Here is an 18169-nt window from a genome sequence, read left to right on the forward strand (position 1 = left end):
AAAGCAAAAGGAAATCAGGGAAAGGCCTCAAAGCCCAAGAAACACAACAGAAGCTCAATTTAGAAAGTGTATAAATAGGATAGAATTTAAGTTAGTTAAGGACTTTGGATCATTTTTGGAGTTTTCATACTTTTTGTAATTGAATTCAGAGCTATGACTCACTAAACCCCTTTCATTGGGTTAGGGAGCTCTATTGTAATTCAATGAATCAATAATAGTTTTTATCTTCTTCTTCAATCTTTTCTCTTGAATTTTGTTAGAAAGCTTCTCGATCTAATTCCATTGGTTAGTTGTCTTGGGAAAGAAACTATCCATAATTGGAATCCTTCGGAACCTTGGGAAAGGAATGGAGGATTCATGCTAGAGAAGCTTTCTCACAGTGAATTGGATTGGGGTTTGGATGGATATTGTGACATGTAATCCTACCAAATTGTGGTTCATGAAACTGTGTGGTATAATCAGTGATCGAGCATCATCTCTTCTTATGAACATTTAAACCAAGGGATTGGGAATTTGTTTGTTTTTAGAGAGAATTGGTGAGCCAAGGGATTGGGATCCAATCATATAAGATTGCCAAGCAAAATTCAATGAATGCATTGGTTGAGGAAGGGATAAAAATGTTTTGGTTCGGAGATCTCAATATCTCCTGAAACCCAATGAATTCCCCATTTCTGATCCACCACTTTCTCTTTACATTCTGCAATTAAATTCATGCAATCACCCCTATCCCCTTTTAATTTCAGCAATTTAGCTTCTCGCTCTTTAATTCATGCAAGTTTACATTCCGTAATTCTCATCTAAATCTTGATTCCGCTCAACTAGAACACACTTCTAATCCGAATTGCTCACTCAACCAATCCTTGTGGGATTCGACCTCACTCTATTGTGAGTTTTTACTTGACGATAACCGGTGCACTTGCCGGAAGGAATTTTTGCCGATCGTGCAATTTCCTAAAATCGAAGCATCAATCATCAATCATGTCTCATACAATTTCATCACTGACCCAGAGCGAGTGGACAATGCCACTGCATCTTACCTGGTGTCTCAATTTATTCCTGGCCGCACACACGCACACACGCACACACACGCACACACGCACACACACACACACACACACACACACACACACACACACACACACACACACACACACACACACACACACACACACACACACACATATATATCAATTACAATCGGTCGTCATCATCTTAATTCAAACTCATTCATCATCCTAATTTACCTTACCTTTTTCTTCATCAACAAGTTACCTCTCTCACAGCTCTAATTATACTTCACTGCCTAAATCCCACTTACCAGGCCTTAAAAAAAGTTAAAAGGGTTTTAAAAGGTGGAGGAATGCATTTATAAACACAAAAAATCATATTTCATAAAACAGGGGTTGTGCGTATGTACACCCCTGCCGTGCGTACACACACGGCTAATGGTCTGCCACTTGAACTCGAAGGCGTGGTACGCCAGTTTATTGGTCCAGAAAGGGGACTTGAAGGTTCAACACTGGGCGTGCCACTTGGGCTCGAAGGTGTGGCACGCCAACTCTATTCATGTCTTGGGCGTGCACTTTGGTTCTAGGTGTGGTACGCCAAGCTTAAAGGGGCTCAAAACACCAAATGGGCATGCCACTTGATGTCGAAGGCATGGCACGCCAACTCTAGCATCCAAGGAAGAAGAAGACTAGGCGTGCCACTTGGGACTTAAGGCGTGGCACGCCATGACAAGATAACCATGGGCGTGCCACTTGAATGCTGGGCATGGCACACCAGTTACTGGACCAAGGGGACTCATTCATGCACTATCAAGGGTGTGGCACGCCACCTACTGGGCGTGGCACGTCAGTATCATTTTCCAGAGAAGAAGGAGGAAGCCTCATCAAAGGCGTAGCACGCCAGTATTAGTTTCCAGAGAGGAAGGATGAAGTGCTTATTATGGGCGTGGCACACCAAAGGGCGTGCCACGTTAGTTCAAGACTCCAGGGAAGAAGAGCAAAGGGAAGAGCCTGGGCGTGCCACTTGAGCTCGAAGGCGTGGCACGCCAGGCTAATTGAGCAAAGAAGAAACCCTGGGCGTGCCACTTGAGCTCGAAGACGTGGCATGCCAGGTTAGCTGATAAAGAAGGCGTGCCACCTGAAGAGCTAGGTGTAGCACGCCACTCAAATGCCAGTCACACGCCAGGTACATGGTCTATTTTATGAGTTTTTTTCCTTTTTTTTTCAGTTGTAATTTTCCTTTCTCTTTTGTATTTTTAATTCTAGTAATAGGAGTAGTATATATACCCATTGAGAGTACCGAAAAGGCGATAGGTGATGCACGAAAATTAATAATTCTCACGTATAACTACCGGCAAGTATACCGGATTGTATCAAGTAGTAAAACTCACCGGAGTGAGGTCGATCCCACGGAGATTGGTGGATTAAGCAACTTTAGTTAAATGATATTTTAGTTAAGAAACCGTTGTTTTTATTTAATGAGATTTTGATTTTTGAATGTAATTACAGAGAATTAAAATGACAAGAGATTTAAAGAACTAAAGTAATGAAGGCAAATTAAATTACTGAAAGTAAATAACGGGGAACTTAGATTGCAAGAAACTTAAATGACATCAAAAGTAAATTGCAAGAAAGTAGAGTGCAGGAATGTAAAGTGCAGAAATTAAAGTGCAAGTAATTTAGAGCATAATGTAAATGGCCAGAATGATGAATTTCAAGAATTTAAAAGGGAATTGGGTTGTGGGTATTCAAAATAACTAAAGAACAAAAGAAATTAGAATTAATGATGGAGAGATCATTAGGGATCAGAGATGCAAAGTCTCCTGAATTGATGTTACTCAATTTCTTCTCAATCATGGGTAAAGATCCATGGGAGATTGTAGGTAATTGAGTTCCAATCTCTTGGCAACTCAATTTCTCTCCATACAATCAATTGCCACTCTTGTGATCTAATTGCTCATGAGAAGAGATGAAGCTCAATTAACTAATCCTTCATGCCACACAACTTCCAGGATCTCAACTAAGGGTGGTTACATCTCACATACCAACCCAAAGTATGTTAATCAAGGAAATCATGAAAAGATGAACTCTAAACTGAGTTATGTGACTCCTTTCTCAAGTTCACCACACAATTCATATAGATTCAATCCCTCTCTCGATGGTGATTGAATCTTTGAAGAACAAGAGTTTCCTCTTAGATGAACCATTTGAATTGAAAAGAAAAAGAAGAAGTATTAACTCATTCAACTAAGTAAAGCTCCTCCCCCTAATGAAAATGGGGTTTAGTGAATCATAGCTCTAAACTTACTAATAATTGCATAAAGTGACATGAAGCAAAAATTTTAGAAGAATGGAGAAGAAGAAAAAGGAGAAGAAGTATGAAGAACTCTTAAAACTCAAATTGTAAGTTGCAATAAAGACAAACTCTTCCCGAAATTGAAGAATGCAGTAAAAGTTCAAGTACTCTAGTGAAAAGTAAAAATCTCTAAGTCTCCAAAAAAAAAGCCCCTTAAAGTACAAACTTCTTTTCTATTTATACTAGTCCTAAGAGCTCCTAGAGATCCTCAATTTGGGTTAGCAATTTGGGCCTTGCTCTTGTTGATTTTTCTGGCTCATTATAGTGGAGTTGCTGGCCTTTGTAAGGAACAGAGGAAGCAGAGCAAGTTGTTGTCAATTCTGGCCCAGTGAATAGGTATTACTGGCAAACATGCTAGTGTAAACGCATGTTGGCAATGTGCTCATGGATTTCCTGGGCTGGGGGCGTAGTGCTGGGCATTGCTAGCCTAAGTTGTTGCCACAAACGTGGCCGCCTCCTTCTTGAACTCAGTTTTGATGCCTAAAGTTGCCCCTGGTTTGAGCTCCAATTCTTTGATTGTCCTCTTTCTAATGCAATTGAAATCATCTAAATTGGATCTTCCTAGCTCAAGTTATGCATCCTTGAAGAAGGCAAGGTCAGCCTGCCAAGTTCGCTGGAGTTGTTGCTGAATACGCCCTTGCTTTCCTAAGTTAGCAACGCACCAGCCCCTGCTTCCCAGCTCCAAGCAATGCTGCATTGTTGGTGAACATGCCAGTGCTTCCCCACGTTGGCAACGTGCTCGATGACTTCCCCAGGGCTGGCTCCTTCTTGCTTTGGATTGTCGCATTGTTTACTTGGCGTTGCTAGCAAGCACGCCCATGTTTCTAGCATTGCCAACTTGCTTGAGTGAGTGATCCTTGCTTGTTTGCTTCCTGGCACATTTTTTTCCAAACACGCCTATGCATCCAGGAGTGAATAACGTGCTCGAGTCTCTTCTATGCCCTTTATGCTTCCTTGGATATCAACTCTTTGTTCTTGTTTTTGGGGCCTAAAGATGACTCTAATTTGAGCTTCAATTTTGTGATCCACTATAGACTATTATATATGGTTGGGAAGCTCTAAATGTCAGCTTTCCAACGCAACTAAAAGCACTCAAATTGGATCTCTGTAGCCCAAGTTATGCTCTATTGAAGAGGACATGGTCAGCCTGCTAGAATCGCTGGCGTTTTTGGCTAACACGCCTTCATAATCTTCAAGTTGGCAACGTGTTCAGTTTCTGAGGCTCCAAATGAAGCAAGATTTTGAAGCTTCAAACGAATGTCAAACTCATACTATTATATATCGTTGGAAAGCTCTTGATGTCTACTTTCAAATGCCGTTAAAATCCCTTCATTTGGTGTTTTGTAGCTCAAGATATACTCCATTGAAGGAGGTAAGGTCAGGCTGTCCAGCTCACCAGCGTTTTCGGCAAACACTCCTTTGTTCTTTCAAGTTGCCAATGTGCTAACCTATGCTTCCTAGCTCCAAGCATTGCTGCGTTATTGATGAGCACGCCAATGCATTCCCAAGTTAGCAACGTGCTCTTCATTCCCAAGGTTGCCTAGCTTGCTTGTATGCTGCGTTGCCAATGAACACGCCTATGCATCCCAACGTTGGCAACGTGCTTGAGTGGAAGAGTCATCATCCAGGCTGCCTTGAGTTGTTTCCAAGAATGCCAATGCACTCCAAGGTTGGCAACATGCTTGAGCTTTTGTCCTGCTTTCCAAGGCTTTGCTTCCTGGCGTTGTCATTGGACACGCTAATATGTCCTGGAGTTGGCAACATGCCAATCCTTCCCAGAATCACTCTCCAAGGCTGCTTTAATGCCTTCTTGCTTCATTACCTATCATTAACCAATGAAACTTCCTCAAAGTCTTGCCATTCTATGCAATCAATTTCAAGAGATTCATTCACATCAACTCATTTATAAGCTCCTTGAATTATTTGCATAAGTTTGGCCAAAATTAACCTAGTCCTTGGTATTTTAAGGCATGGAGGTAAAACAAATCAAAATGCTTGTTTATTTCAAAAAAAAAAGTGAATTAAATTAAGGTAAAACTACTGAAACTAACTAGCTAATATAGCAAAGATGCAATGCATCAATGGGCTAGTGGTTAGCTTGATTGGTTAAGTTTTAGTTTTACTTCACTTCATCTCTTCCATCTCTTGTACTTTTCTCTTAGCTGTGAGTATCTAAACTCCCTCTCATTGGGAGAGGGAGCTCTATTGTACTTGATGGATTAATGACAGTGAATTTCTTCTTCTCTTCATCTTCTCTTTGATTTGGTAGAAGGAATTTCGTTCTTCATGCTAGTGTTCAATCATCTTGGGAAAGAGGTTAAATGCAAAATGGGTTTCATGAGAGCCTTGGAAAAGGAAACATGAAACCATGCTTGAAATCCCCCCTCACACTTGAGTAGATCTGAGATTTGGGATTGGATATGGTGACATGAAATCCACCCATTATTTGGATCTATGATGATGTGTGGTATAATAAGGGACCAAGCATATTTCTCTTCATGAGCAATTAAACTAAGAAATTGGCTAACTATCAAGATTTGAGAGATTGAACCACCAAGAGATTGGGGTTCAGTCAATCATGATTGCCAAGAGGTCAATGAGTTGCATGATTGAAGATGAGATAAGCTGAATTTAATCCAAAGAGAGCAACATCTCCTAATCCCAATTAATTTCCCTCATTCTTATCTTCCCTATTCTTTATAGCTTTTTTTAATTTATGCTATTCCCCATTCCCATTTACAATTCAGTCATTTATATTCCAGCACTTTACATTCTTGCTATTTATTTTTCTACACTTTATTGCTTTCTTTTACTTTTAAGTCATTTACATTTCTGCTATTTAAATTTCTGCACTCAATATTCTCTACATTGATTAACTTAACTAAATTCACTCATTAACTAAAGTTGTTCAATCAATCAATTTCTGTGGATTCGACCCCACTCTATTTTGGGTTATTACTTGACGATAATTTGGTGTGCTTGCCAAAGAACAGATTCATTTTATATGGGGAGTGAATTCCGGTCATCAGATGACGACCCTGACCTGACCTTACTTTGAAGTAGGTTTCTTTGAAACCGTGAAACAAATTCTTGAAAAGCCCGAAGATCTGCTGATTCTGTATAGCCCGAAAAGAAAGGTTCCCCTTTTTGTGCTTTCCTTCCCGGGAAGGGTTGGTGAGTAAGAACAAGCAGAGGAAGACATTGATGGGGGCTAGGAGCTCCAGGTATTCACACACCATCTCGAAACAGCGGATGGCGACCCAGCAGCTTGGGTAAAATTGTGATGGGGTGATGTCACATCGGTTCAAAAGAGCCATGACCAAAGGTGAAAAGGGGAGACGAACTCCTTACGAAGTGAACATGGGTTTGTATACCCACATCCAATTAGGGACCTAGGGAGACGACAAATTTAGTTTACGAATTTTCTCCCTTGCTCCCAAGATGTAGACGTTGTAGTTCGCCTCCTCCAGTCCACTGCCGCACAATGCCCCGGAATCACGAAACTCTTGTAATACCTCATGGTTTATCTTCGAAGCCATGCTTGTCACATCAGAAGTAACCCAAGCATAACGGTCTATAGGGTTTCGAGCCATGGGTTACTGCACCATACCTACAGTGGGGCACCACTAAAGTCAACACAGGATATCAAAAACTCGAAAGAAATAAAAAAATGGAATTATGTTTTGCTATCACTGTGCTATGCTATTTTGCATCAGTCTAGGGCCTAAATCTAGGAGTGAAAACATCTATGGTATCCCCCTAAGAACTAACTATCAATGGTAATTCCAATTCAAGCAAAGAAAGTAAGAACAAAATGCGGCAAATACAACACACAACAATGGATGAAAACAAACATCATTGAAATAAAGGAAATAAAAACCAGAGATATCAACGTACCAGAAAGAGAAGTAGAGGGAAGTAACGAATTCAAGACAAACGCAGCGAAATGTGCAGTACAAATAAGGTAAACCAGTGCTTGTAAAATGGCAAGGAGGGGAAATGGATGAGAAAGTGAAATGGGAAATAGAAGGAGTTACAAAGAAGGTATAGATATCGAATAGTAACCGTCAGGGGTAGCGCAAAAATGCAAGGGTAAAATAGACCTTTTTATTTGCTTTCAAATCAACCATAATGAGCATTTGATGCTTCGGGCACGGATATCGAAACGACGCCACAAGCAATGGTTGGGGGCAGCTCACGCACACTAAAGGCATGGATCTTGTCAATGGGCCTCCGAGCAAAGGAGAACCACACCCCAGAAGCACATGAACAACTCGAACGTACCAAATCTTGAGCTTCACAGTTTGCCACGTTGGGGGCACTGTTCTGGCCCAGCTCAACAATGACCGGGCTCCATTATATGGACTGCCGATCCGACAGGTCGTCGACCCACATGCGATGGTGACACGGTTGATGGAGACTTGGATAGCTAGCAGAAGCTTCTAGATGGACGGACCCAGGGTAAAGGTCCCATCCGAAGTACAAGGTCTAAATGGGAGGTACGTCACTCTTACCCTAATTAGCCACCTCATTGTATGGACGCTCACTTTAGTATTGGAGTGTCCTTGCAGGTGGCCTCACCTGTCGACCAACCGACGTTTGGAACAACACCTCTCCGTAGAGCTCGCGCCCAGGTCCATAAACACCCTCGATCAACCCGTTTCTCTCGACCAGCCAACCATCCGATCCACCTTTCTAGCGAGCAACCGAACATATATATATAAAGGTAAATACCAAATCCGTACCCAAAAGATTTTGACACTGACAAAATGGTACATGACTTTTGTTATTAACAAACTAGCCTTTAAAAAATTTTAAAATTTGACAAGCGTATCTCCGAGCTTGCCAGAGCAAATTTCTGGCAAGCACAATGCTGACATGACCACCCTATTTCGGTGACCTGGCAAACTACCCTTCAAACCCTAATCTCTCTCTCCCCAATGCAGACTCCCCCTCCATCTCCCTCCCCGTCGCAGCCCTCCCCCTACCCAACGCAACCCCCTCCCCCTTCTTCCCATCGCAGCACCCATTTTCTCTCCCTCCCCATCGCAGCCCCCCAACATACACTCCCCCTTCCCTTTCCCTCTCCATCGCAACCCCTTCCTTCTCGCTCTCATTGTAGATTATATAAAGCACAGATAGAAGCATACACAATAGAACACAAGATCACAATTCAAATTGCAATCTACCAATACCATGAGTTTCTTTCCAAATATATTACAATATTCCATCAATTACATTAAAAGAAGAAGAAAAAGAAAAATTCACTTACAAACCGCCCAAATTTCGTTCCTTTTGATCATACATCCAGATTCTCCGAATTCCAAAAGGCTCTTCACCAACAATCCCAACAAATTCACAATGACCACACACCCGCAATAACTGCGAAAAATAGTAAAAACGAGTTCTGTGTATCAATTGCTACAATAAGCAAAACCAAGAAAATCACGAAGACAAAGTTATAGATGAACATCAAAAGCGTGACCCAGAGGTAAGTGATGAACAAATGCTTGAAGACTTTGGGGATTGCGGAGATGGTAGAGAAAAAGGAGACAACTTTTTGTTGGTGTAGAGGGAAGTAACGGTGAAGATGATGACGGCGGTGGAAAGGAGAGAGAAGGCAAAGAGGAAGAGAAGGTAGCAGAACTGGATTGTGAGGAGAAGGGTCCATTCATGCTTTGCTTGAGAAGAGTCCTGATAAGGGTTCTGGAACTGAGCGAGGAGTGGGTGTGTGAAGAGTGAGTGTGCGAGGATTGCAAATGAGAGAGGGAAAATTAGTGTTAGGGTTATGAGGTAGAATACCTTTGATGATCTCTTTGGAATTGAGATTGATTCTCTCAAGATTTTTAGAATGTTTAGGAATTACAACTCCTCTGGAGCGCCAGATCCATTACTCCTTCTTCTTCTTCTTCTTCTTCTCAGATTCTCGTTCTCCTCTTCTCTAATTTGTAAGAGAGAAAGATAGAGAGAATCAAACGTTTTGCTTCGTGGTTGCTTTGAAGGGACGGAATTTTGAGGTATTAAATTTTTATTTTTCTTCGTTGCAGAAATGAGATAAGATGGGATGATATGATATGAGAGGGAAAGAAAGGGAAACGAATTGTGATTGGGAGGGAAGGGGTAGGGGGTTGTGTTGGGTAGGAGGAGGGATGCAATGAAAAAGAGATGGAAGGGGAGTCTGCGTTGGGGAGGAAGAGATTAGGGTTTGAAAGGTGGTTTGCTTGGTCACCAAAACACGGTGGTCATGTCAGCATTGTGTTTGCCGGAAATTTGCTCCGGCAAACTCGAAGACACGTTTGTCAAATTTTAAAACTTTTAGGGGTTATTTTCTTAATAACAAAAGTTAAGTACCATTTTATCAACGTCATAATCTTTCAGATACCAATTTGGTATTTACCTATATATATATACCAATTTGGTATTTACCTCTATATATATACCCTGCCATTTTTTATAAATGCGAAATTTGAATTTTTCTGAGGAAATCAAAGTTTTACTAAATCTACGAAAGTTTTACTAAATCTACGAATTCAAATGTAGTTCAATTTTCTTGATTTTCAATTATTTTATTTATTAAAAAAAATGCAATCCGTACTACGTACATAAAAGGAGAATTGACTTTGATATTTGAATACTCAAAATATGACATGACTATAACATGTTTAGACTTTATATCTCTCTGTCCTTGTTAAGTATTCTTGTGGCTCAAGTATTACCATCCTTAGTTTTTAACTTTTGATTGTGATATGGTATTAGAAATGTATTTGATTAACGAATAAAAATAGAATAACAATTTCCAGACAGTTTCATGATATATAAATAAAGCTCATTTTAAAAAATTTGCATTCTATTCTTACCTCTTAAAGCATATATAATGATTTTAACAGTTATGAAAAAATCAAAGAAAAGGTTTTTTTTTTTTTCAGGGCAAGGGAATTTATAATTTTTCAGAAATTTTGAAATAATTTTAACTATATTTTGAAGAATTACACATCTGGAATGTAGCATACAAAACAAACACTTGCATGTTTGTAGCTTTTCACTTGGTTAGTTTGGATTATATAGTAGCTCATACAATAATACCATAGTGCTCTTTCCTGAATATATATTTATAAAAAGAGTAAATTAACAACTTAATTTTTGAAAAGTTGTGTCAAATAAATTCGTTCTTGAAGAATGAAAAGTTCCAAATAAATTTCTGAGGGTTGGTTTGATTGGACACGTCAAGTCCTCCGGTAAAAAAACATTAAAATGTAGTAACTAATTTGTCTAATTTTAAAATTTAGAAGCACTAACACACATATTAACCAAATTTTGTCAGAACTATAATCCATAATAATTCACCTACCAATTTCAATGTATTGATTGGTCTTGTAACTTATCATAAGAAACGTGAATTTAGAGATAGAACTGATATTGTGAATTTCATTTAGAAAAAGTATAGATAAACAATAAAAATACTAAAATAATATAAATAATAGATATATCGAATGTTTAATTTACTAGGTGTATGAATGATTATTCTAATATTAAGATTTAGGTGAGTAATTTAGAATGTAGTATATTTTTATTTTATTTGGCCAATTTTAAAACTTATTTATTTACATTATTCACAAAAACTATTGTCTACCTAACAAAATCCTTTCATTTAAAATATTTTTATTTCAATTATTTCTGTTGTTTTACTCTAAATTAGACAAAGTGATCCCTATCTACTAACAATATCAAGTGTTTTTAATGGTTGGACAGAAAAATTAGACTTATTTTTTTTTATCTTTTAATAGTGAATTTATCTAACGCAAAATTTTTTAGAAATTAACTTCACACAAATCCAAATGACGTATAAAACAACTGCATAATATTAAAAAAAAAAGGTATTCTCGCACTATGCTAGATTTGGCAAATAGAGGTGCTTTTTTTTATTAAATTCTTAAAGTGGTCTTTGAGATTGAAGCTGTGTGTTAAAATCGTTCATGAAATTTCAATTGCACCAATTATGTCTTTGAGATTAAAAAAAATATACTATATTAATCCCTGACCCGTTTTCTATTAATGACGCGCAAACGTAGCTTGATGACGTGGATTGTTAGAATATAATTAGGATTAATTATGATCAATTAGAATTATTTAGTATATCTGAATATTTATTATAGAATATTACGTCTTTATTATACGATTCTATTAGACCATCTCCAGTAGGAAACTCATCCCAATTCCTGTTTATGGCCCACCTGTCATAAAAAGTAACTCCACATCAGCTTTTGCATCATAAACAGTAAATAGGAACTCATAGCATCTCTCTCTTCTCCATTAGGAGGAACTAACTTTAGTCCCTGTTGTGGTCCCACCTAATTAATTAATTAATTAAAATACTTGAAATTAATGTAATTAATTTTTTTTAATAATATAATTTAAATATTTAAATTTAAAAATAATTCACTATTAAAAGATATTAATATTAAATAAATTTATACATAACAACAATACACAATATATAATTCGAGATTACACAAATTTGTAAAATTATTTAATACAAAAAAAACATAATTAAATTCTACAGTTGACGACAAGCATTGTGAAATTGCCATATGTGTTCAATCAAGTCCTCTTTCAATTGTCTATGCTGCTGCCTATTTCGAAGTTGGGCATTTCTTTGGAGAAATTGATGGTATGGTGCAAAATCTTCTTCTCCCAGCTGAGGTTGTGATAATCCATTTTCAACATCATCATACTCTAAGCCTTGAGCAAAATTTCCTGCATAAGTGTCTCTTTCATCCTCAACAATCATATTATGCAATATAATACAAGCTCTCATTATGTTGGCAAGCTTCTTCTTTTCCCAAAAACGAGCTGGACCACGTATAATTGCAAAGCGTGCTTGCAACACTCCGAATGCTCGTTCCACATCTTTTCTTTGCCCTTCTTGGTATTGTGCAAATAACTTGCGTTTCTCCCCTTGTGGCTTTGAGATTGATTTGACAAATGTGACCCATTCAGGATAAATACCATCTGCTAAGTAGTATCCCATTGTATAATTATTACCATTAATAGTATAATTTACCTCCGGAGTACGATCATTTAGAATGTCATCAAATACTGGAGAACGATCTAACACGTTGATATCGTTGTTTGAACCAGAAACTCCAAAGAACGCATGCCATATCCAAAGGTCTGAAGATGCTACAACCTCAAGTACAATGGTTGCAACCCCACGATAACCACTCATGTACATACCTTTCCACGCATTTGGACAATTTTTCCATTGCCAATGCATGCAGTCAATACTACCCAACATGCCAGGGAAGCCACGACCCTCCGCCATTTGTAGCAGGCGGTGTACGTCATTTGGATTGGGTTTTCGCAAGTATTCATCCTGGAACACAGAAATGACACCTTCAACAAATTTTTCCAAGCATTCAATTGTAGTGCTTTCGCCTATGCGCACATAATCATCAACAGCATCAGCTGCTACGCCGTATGCTAACATCCGTATCGCAGCGGTACATTTCTGAAGTGGCGACAAGCCTCTTCTTCCAGTTGCATCAACCCTCTGGTGGAAATACGGATAGACGTTTGAGAGAGCGTCTACTATCCGAAGGAACACATCTCTTCTCATTCGAAATCTCCGTCGAAAAATGTCAGCATTATACACCGGTTCATCTGCAAAGTAATCTTGAAAAAGGCGATCATGTCCTGCTTCTCGATCTCTGTTGATCCATCTACGAGTAATTGGGATAGGGCTTCTATCGATATCTTCTTCTTCTGAATCTTCGAGTAAATACTCATCGATCCAATTATCTATCAGTGTGTTATCTTGCCGTCTTCTTTTGCCATACAAAGCCTCATTAAACATATCATCAAAATTTTTAGCCATATGGAGAAATGTAATTTTTAGTTCTCTGTCGAGGTGAGAAAGAAGAGTTGAAGTGGAGTTGTGGAGTCATTGATAGTTGATATTTATAAGTGGAGAAACTAGTTTTGTAACGGCTAGTTTTGCAACGGCTACTTTTGCAACGGCTAGTTTTCCTTAACGGCTACTTTTGCAACGGCTACTTAACGGCTAGTTTTGCAACGGTCACTTTCATGAACAATAACGGCACAATAATATTGACTAATTTAAAAACTTACATCAGAAGTAAATAAAACAAACTACATCACATAGCAGTAATACGCAATAAATAAATAAGAACATACTACATAACACTACGAATACAAGGAACCATTAAGTAAACCACTTGGCCATTATTTTCTCACATGCAATCTCATGAAGAGCTCGTCGTTTCTCACTCATTGTAGACGTGTCAGCATTAAGTATTTGCATATCCATTTCCCTTTCTTTTGCTTTTATCTCCATTTCTTTAATATACCTCTGAGTTTGTAATTCTTGTTCTTTCATTGCCGCTTGAATTTGTATCTCCTTCTCTTTGATTGCCATCATCTTTGCTCTATGTTCCTTCTCCTCTTCTCTTTCTTTTTCCCTTTCCATTAGTTCCTTTTCTCTAACATTCTTAATATCTTCCATGAGAGATAATTTTTTGACAACCGATGATTTTCTTTCGCTAAAATCTTCAGACATCTGTGCTTTTCCCTTACCTCTTCGCTTGCTCTTCTTTGATCCCTGTGGGCGAACGGGAGAGTCCACACCGGGTTCGTCAGCCAACGGTGTTTCTGGGTTTGATGAGGATGAGTATGCTCCAGTTGCACTAACTTTGGTTCTCTTTGAGCCGCCACTTTGTGTAGGTAGTTGGTTTCTCCATTTTTGCTCCAACCGAAGCATGTTCCAATGCCTCTCAAAAGTGAACTTTTGACCATAATTTGTGGAATAAAGTTTATAAGCCAACTCCTTTATATCATCAGCGTTCGAACCACTCCTTATGTTTCGACTAGCTTGATCGTAGCAACCAGCAAATTGTGCAACAGCCTTGTTGATCTTATACCATCGTTTCTTACATGCAACTACCCCCCTTGTCATGTCGGTGCAAAATTCTACACAGTAGCTATGAATTCGACTCCAAAATGTTTCTCCCTTTTGATCGGTACCAACTACAGGGTCAGTTGAAACATTTAACCACGCACTGATCAACATCTCATCCTCTTTCCAATGCCAGTGTTGAATACTATCTTGCCTCCGATCTTCAATATCATCATCATTGAGGTCGATAGCATCTAATCCACGAGGGTTGGTAAAATCGGAATATTGCGAATTTGGACTAGATTGTATAGGAGTCTGAGAAGATGGGTTAGAAGAGCCACCAATACCAGATGAGTTATGTCTTGATGCACTGAATTGAGTTGGAAACGGCAAGGAAGTTGGAGTAACATTTCCGATAGAAGGGTTAAATATGGATGAAAATGGAAAATGAGGTGTTTGTGAATTTTGATTTTGCGGTTGGAATATAGGAAACTGATTATTATAAGGAGCTTGAAAATTGAAATTAGAAAGATTTTGTGGATTTGGATTTTGAAATATATTTGGTAGTGTGATGTTTTGATTTGGAACTTGAGTGTTTGAGGTTTGAGATTGTTGGGTATTTGGAATTTGAGGAAAGTTTTGTAAGTAATTGAAGAAAGAGTTGAGTTGGTTTGGATCCATTTTTTCGAAAAAAATAATAGTAGTAGAACTTTGATTTTGTAAACTTGGAAGAAGATGATGAAGAGTAGTAGAGAGTGTGAGAATAGAAGTGTATCTAAGTGGTATATATAGAGTAACAAAATATTAATTTATTAATAATAACAGTAACATAGTAACGGCTAGTTTCCAACAGCTAATTTTACAACGGGTAATTTAATTTAATAATATAAATTATTAATTAAATAAAAATTTAATCATTTAATTAATTAATTATTATAATTATTAATAAATTAAATATGATTTAATTATTTAATATAATAATTAAATCATATTTAATTTATTAATAATTATAATAATTAATTAATTATATAAAGTATATATATATATATATATATATATATATATATATATATATATATATATATATATATATATATATAACGTTAATATGTATGATATATATGAAATATACTATATGTAACGGTTCAATACATATATATATATATATATATATATATATATATATAAAGTTTTAAACTTTTAATTTTATTAATAAAATATCATTTTTTTTTTAGAGAGACCGAGTCCCTCTGAGCAGGGCTTCACCTGCTTTGAAATTTGTGAAGGTCCTCATTTGATATTTGCTTCAACGGTAAAGTCTCCCTTTTTACTGACACACAGTAAATGAGGTTCATAATTTTTGAACCGTTGGAGTTGCTCTTAGCCCCTATAAATACTCTTCTATATTGTATCATTCTAGACAACTTGAATAGACAACTTGAGTAGACAACTTGAATACACTCAATAATATATAAATTCTTTCTCCAGTTTAGTCTCTTGTTTCTAACATGGTATCAGAGCCATGGTATCCTCCTTGAAGAGAATAGGTTATTTCTTTGTGGTGAAATCACCGTAGATTTTGCATTTTTTTTCCAATGCCATTATTCTTTCCCTTTTACCACTCCTTTTATGCTTTTTCACCTCATCGACTAGCCTATTTTCTCCGTCTTGTATTTTTTTCGAGTTGAATGATCAAACACCATTGTCATCCGCTGCATACCTATTCTCATGAAGAAATCATATAGTTTTTGCTCGTTTGCGTTCTCTCGTGGCAGTTTCGTCTGCGTTCTCTCGCATTCTCTCTCTCTCTTTCAGCAATTTCGTCTGCGTTCTCTCGTGTCTCGTGGCAGTTTCGTCTGTATTTTCTCGTGGCAGTTCCGTCTGCGTTTATTTTCGGCAGTTTCGTCTGCACTTATAGCGACAGTTCCATTTGCGCTTCCTTCAGACGAGTGGCAGTTCTGTCTGCGCTTCCTTAAGACTAGCGGCAGTTCCATATGCGTTTCCTTCAAACAAGTGGCAGTTTCCCCTGCGCTTCCTTCCGGCAGTTTCGTCTGCATCCGTTTTAGAGAGTTTATGCATTTTTTCCTCTTTATTTCGTTATTTTAAATAAGTTTCAAACTCAAGTTGTCACTTGAGTTTGAGGGGGGATGTTAGAATATAATTAGGATCAATTAGAATTATTTAGTATATCTGAATATTTATTATAGAGTATTACGTCTTTATTATACGATTCTATTAGCCCCTATAAATACCCTTCTATATTGTATCATTCTAGACAACTTGAACAGACAACTTGAATAGACAACTTGAGTAGACAACTTGAATACACTTAATAATATATAAATTCTTTTTCCAGTTTAGTCTCTTGCTTCTAACATGGACTTTTGGTAACAAATGTCACCTCATGGTTTGGCCACGTGTAACGGTATGATGGCATATCGGTCAACGACACGTGGCATGCTGATAAACCCCATTTATAGGGTTTATCTTGTGTTGAATTTAAGGGATTTTATGACATTTTACCCACATTTAATCAATGAAATAGCATGGTTTCATGATTGTCACCCAATTTATGCTTAAGTGTGAAAACATGCTTTCTAGACCTTAAATTAGTTAATTTTAGTTCACCTTTGATTCCACTAGATGCCTTGATTTGTTTGTTAAGTGATTTCAGGTTGAAAAGGGCTAGAAAAGGATAAAAGGAGTGAAAGGAAAGCATACAAAGTGGAGAAGATCATGAAAAGCCAAAGAATTGAATTCGCCCATGGACGCGCGCGCGCACCTTGCGAAATGGCCCATGGACGTGTACGCGTACTGTGCGCGTACGCGTCGATGCTGATACTTGATTTTTAAGTGAATTAATGCCCAGTGAATTCTCAGGAGTTGTGGGGCCCAATCCCAACCAACTTTGGTGCCAAAGATGCTATTTAAAGCCAAGGATTAAAGAGAAAAGGGACTTTTGATCATTCACACTCATTAAGACTAGGATTAGGTTTTAGATCTAGATCTTTTTCTTCTTCTTCTTCTCTCTTAATTTTCCTTTTCCTTCCTTAATTGTTCTCTTGTAGTTGTAGCACTCTATTTCTCTTGTAATTCCTTTGTATTGTTAGTTGTAGTTTATGAACTTTCTTTTGTAGATCTACATTTCTTCTTCAATGCAATTGGTAAGTTCTTTGTTGTTTCACAATTGTTTTGCTTTTCTATTATTGATCTCTTGCCATTGTAGTTAGATCTCTCTTTAATTCTTGCAATTCATATTGTTTACTTTCATTGCCTTTTATGTGTTTGATGAAATGTCTCTTCTAGCTATTAGTTAGATTTTGTTCCTCTTGGCTTTGGTTGGGTAATTAATGACACTTGAGTTATCTAATTCCTTTGTTGATTGATAATTAGAAGTTGCTAATTGATTTGGATGCCACTAAAGCTAGTCTTTCCTTGGGAGTTGGCTAGGATTTGTGGAACCAAGTTAATTCATCCACTTGACTTTCCTACATGGTTAGAGGTTAACTAAGTAGGAGCAATACACAATTCTCATCACAATTGATAAGGATAACTAGGATAGGATTTCTAGTTCTCATACCATGCCAAGAGCCTTGTTAGTTGTTAGTTTATTTCTTTTGCAATTTACATTTCTTGTCTATTATCTCAAAAACCCCAAAATACATCTCATAACCAATAACAAGAACACTTTATTGCAATTCCTAGGGAGAACGATCCGAGGTTCAATACTTCGGTTTATAAATTTTAGGGGTTTGTACTAGTGACAAACAATTTTTTGTATGAAAGGATTATTGATTAGTTTAGAAACTGTACTTGCAACGAGAATTCATTTGTGATATTCTATACCATCAAAAATCCAATCATCAAAATGGCGCCGTTGCCGGAGAATTGCAA

General features: G+C 37.6%; 1 protein-coding gene and 1 pseudogene across 1 annotated transcript; both read right to left on the minus strand.

Moving 5' to 3' along the window:
• Positions 1 to 8719: 8719 nt before the first annotated feature.
• LOC140183629 (uncharacterized) lies at positions 8720 to 9811 on the minus strand (annotated as a pseudogene).
• An 892-nt stretch (positions 9812 to 10703) lies between these two features.
• On the minus strand, positions 10704 to 13354 carry LOC140183635 (uncharacterized). Its single transcript, XM_072232099.1, has 2 exons — positions 12096 to 13354; positions 10704 to 10773 (listed from the first exon to the last, which is right to left on the minus strand). The coding sequence occupies exons 1-2, from the start codon at positions 13235 to 13237 to the stop codon at positions 10704 to 10706; spliced, it is 1212 nt and encodes a 403-aa protein (XP_072088200.1). The 5' UTR covers positions 13238 to 13354.
• Between the last annotated feature and the right edge of the window lie 4815 nt (positions 13355 to 18169).

Source organism: Arachis hypogaea, chromosome 1 (genome assembly GCF_003086295.3).
Source record: "Arachis hypogaea cultivar Tifrunner chromosome 1, arahy.Tifrunner.gnm2.J5K5, whole genome shotgun sequence".
Lineage (NCBI taxonomy): Eukaryota > Viridiplantae > Streptophyta > Magnoliopsida > Fabales > Fabaceae > Arachis > Arachis hypogaea.

Excerpts from the sequence above, each read along its gene's own strand:
- LOC140183635 (XM_072232099.1), bottom strand. The coding sequence starts at position 13,237 with ATGGCTAAAAATTTTGATGATATGTTTAATGAGGCTTTGTATGGCAAA. Across the intron at positions 10,774-12,095 it reads AATTTTGCTCAAGGCTTAGA|TTCTATCTCTAAATTCACGT; the intron begins GTATGATGATGT and ends TCACAATATCAG.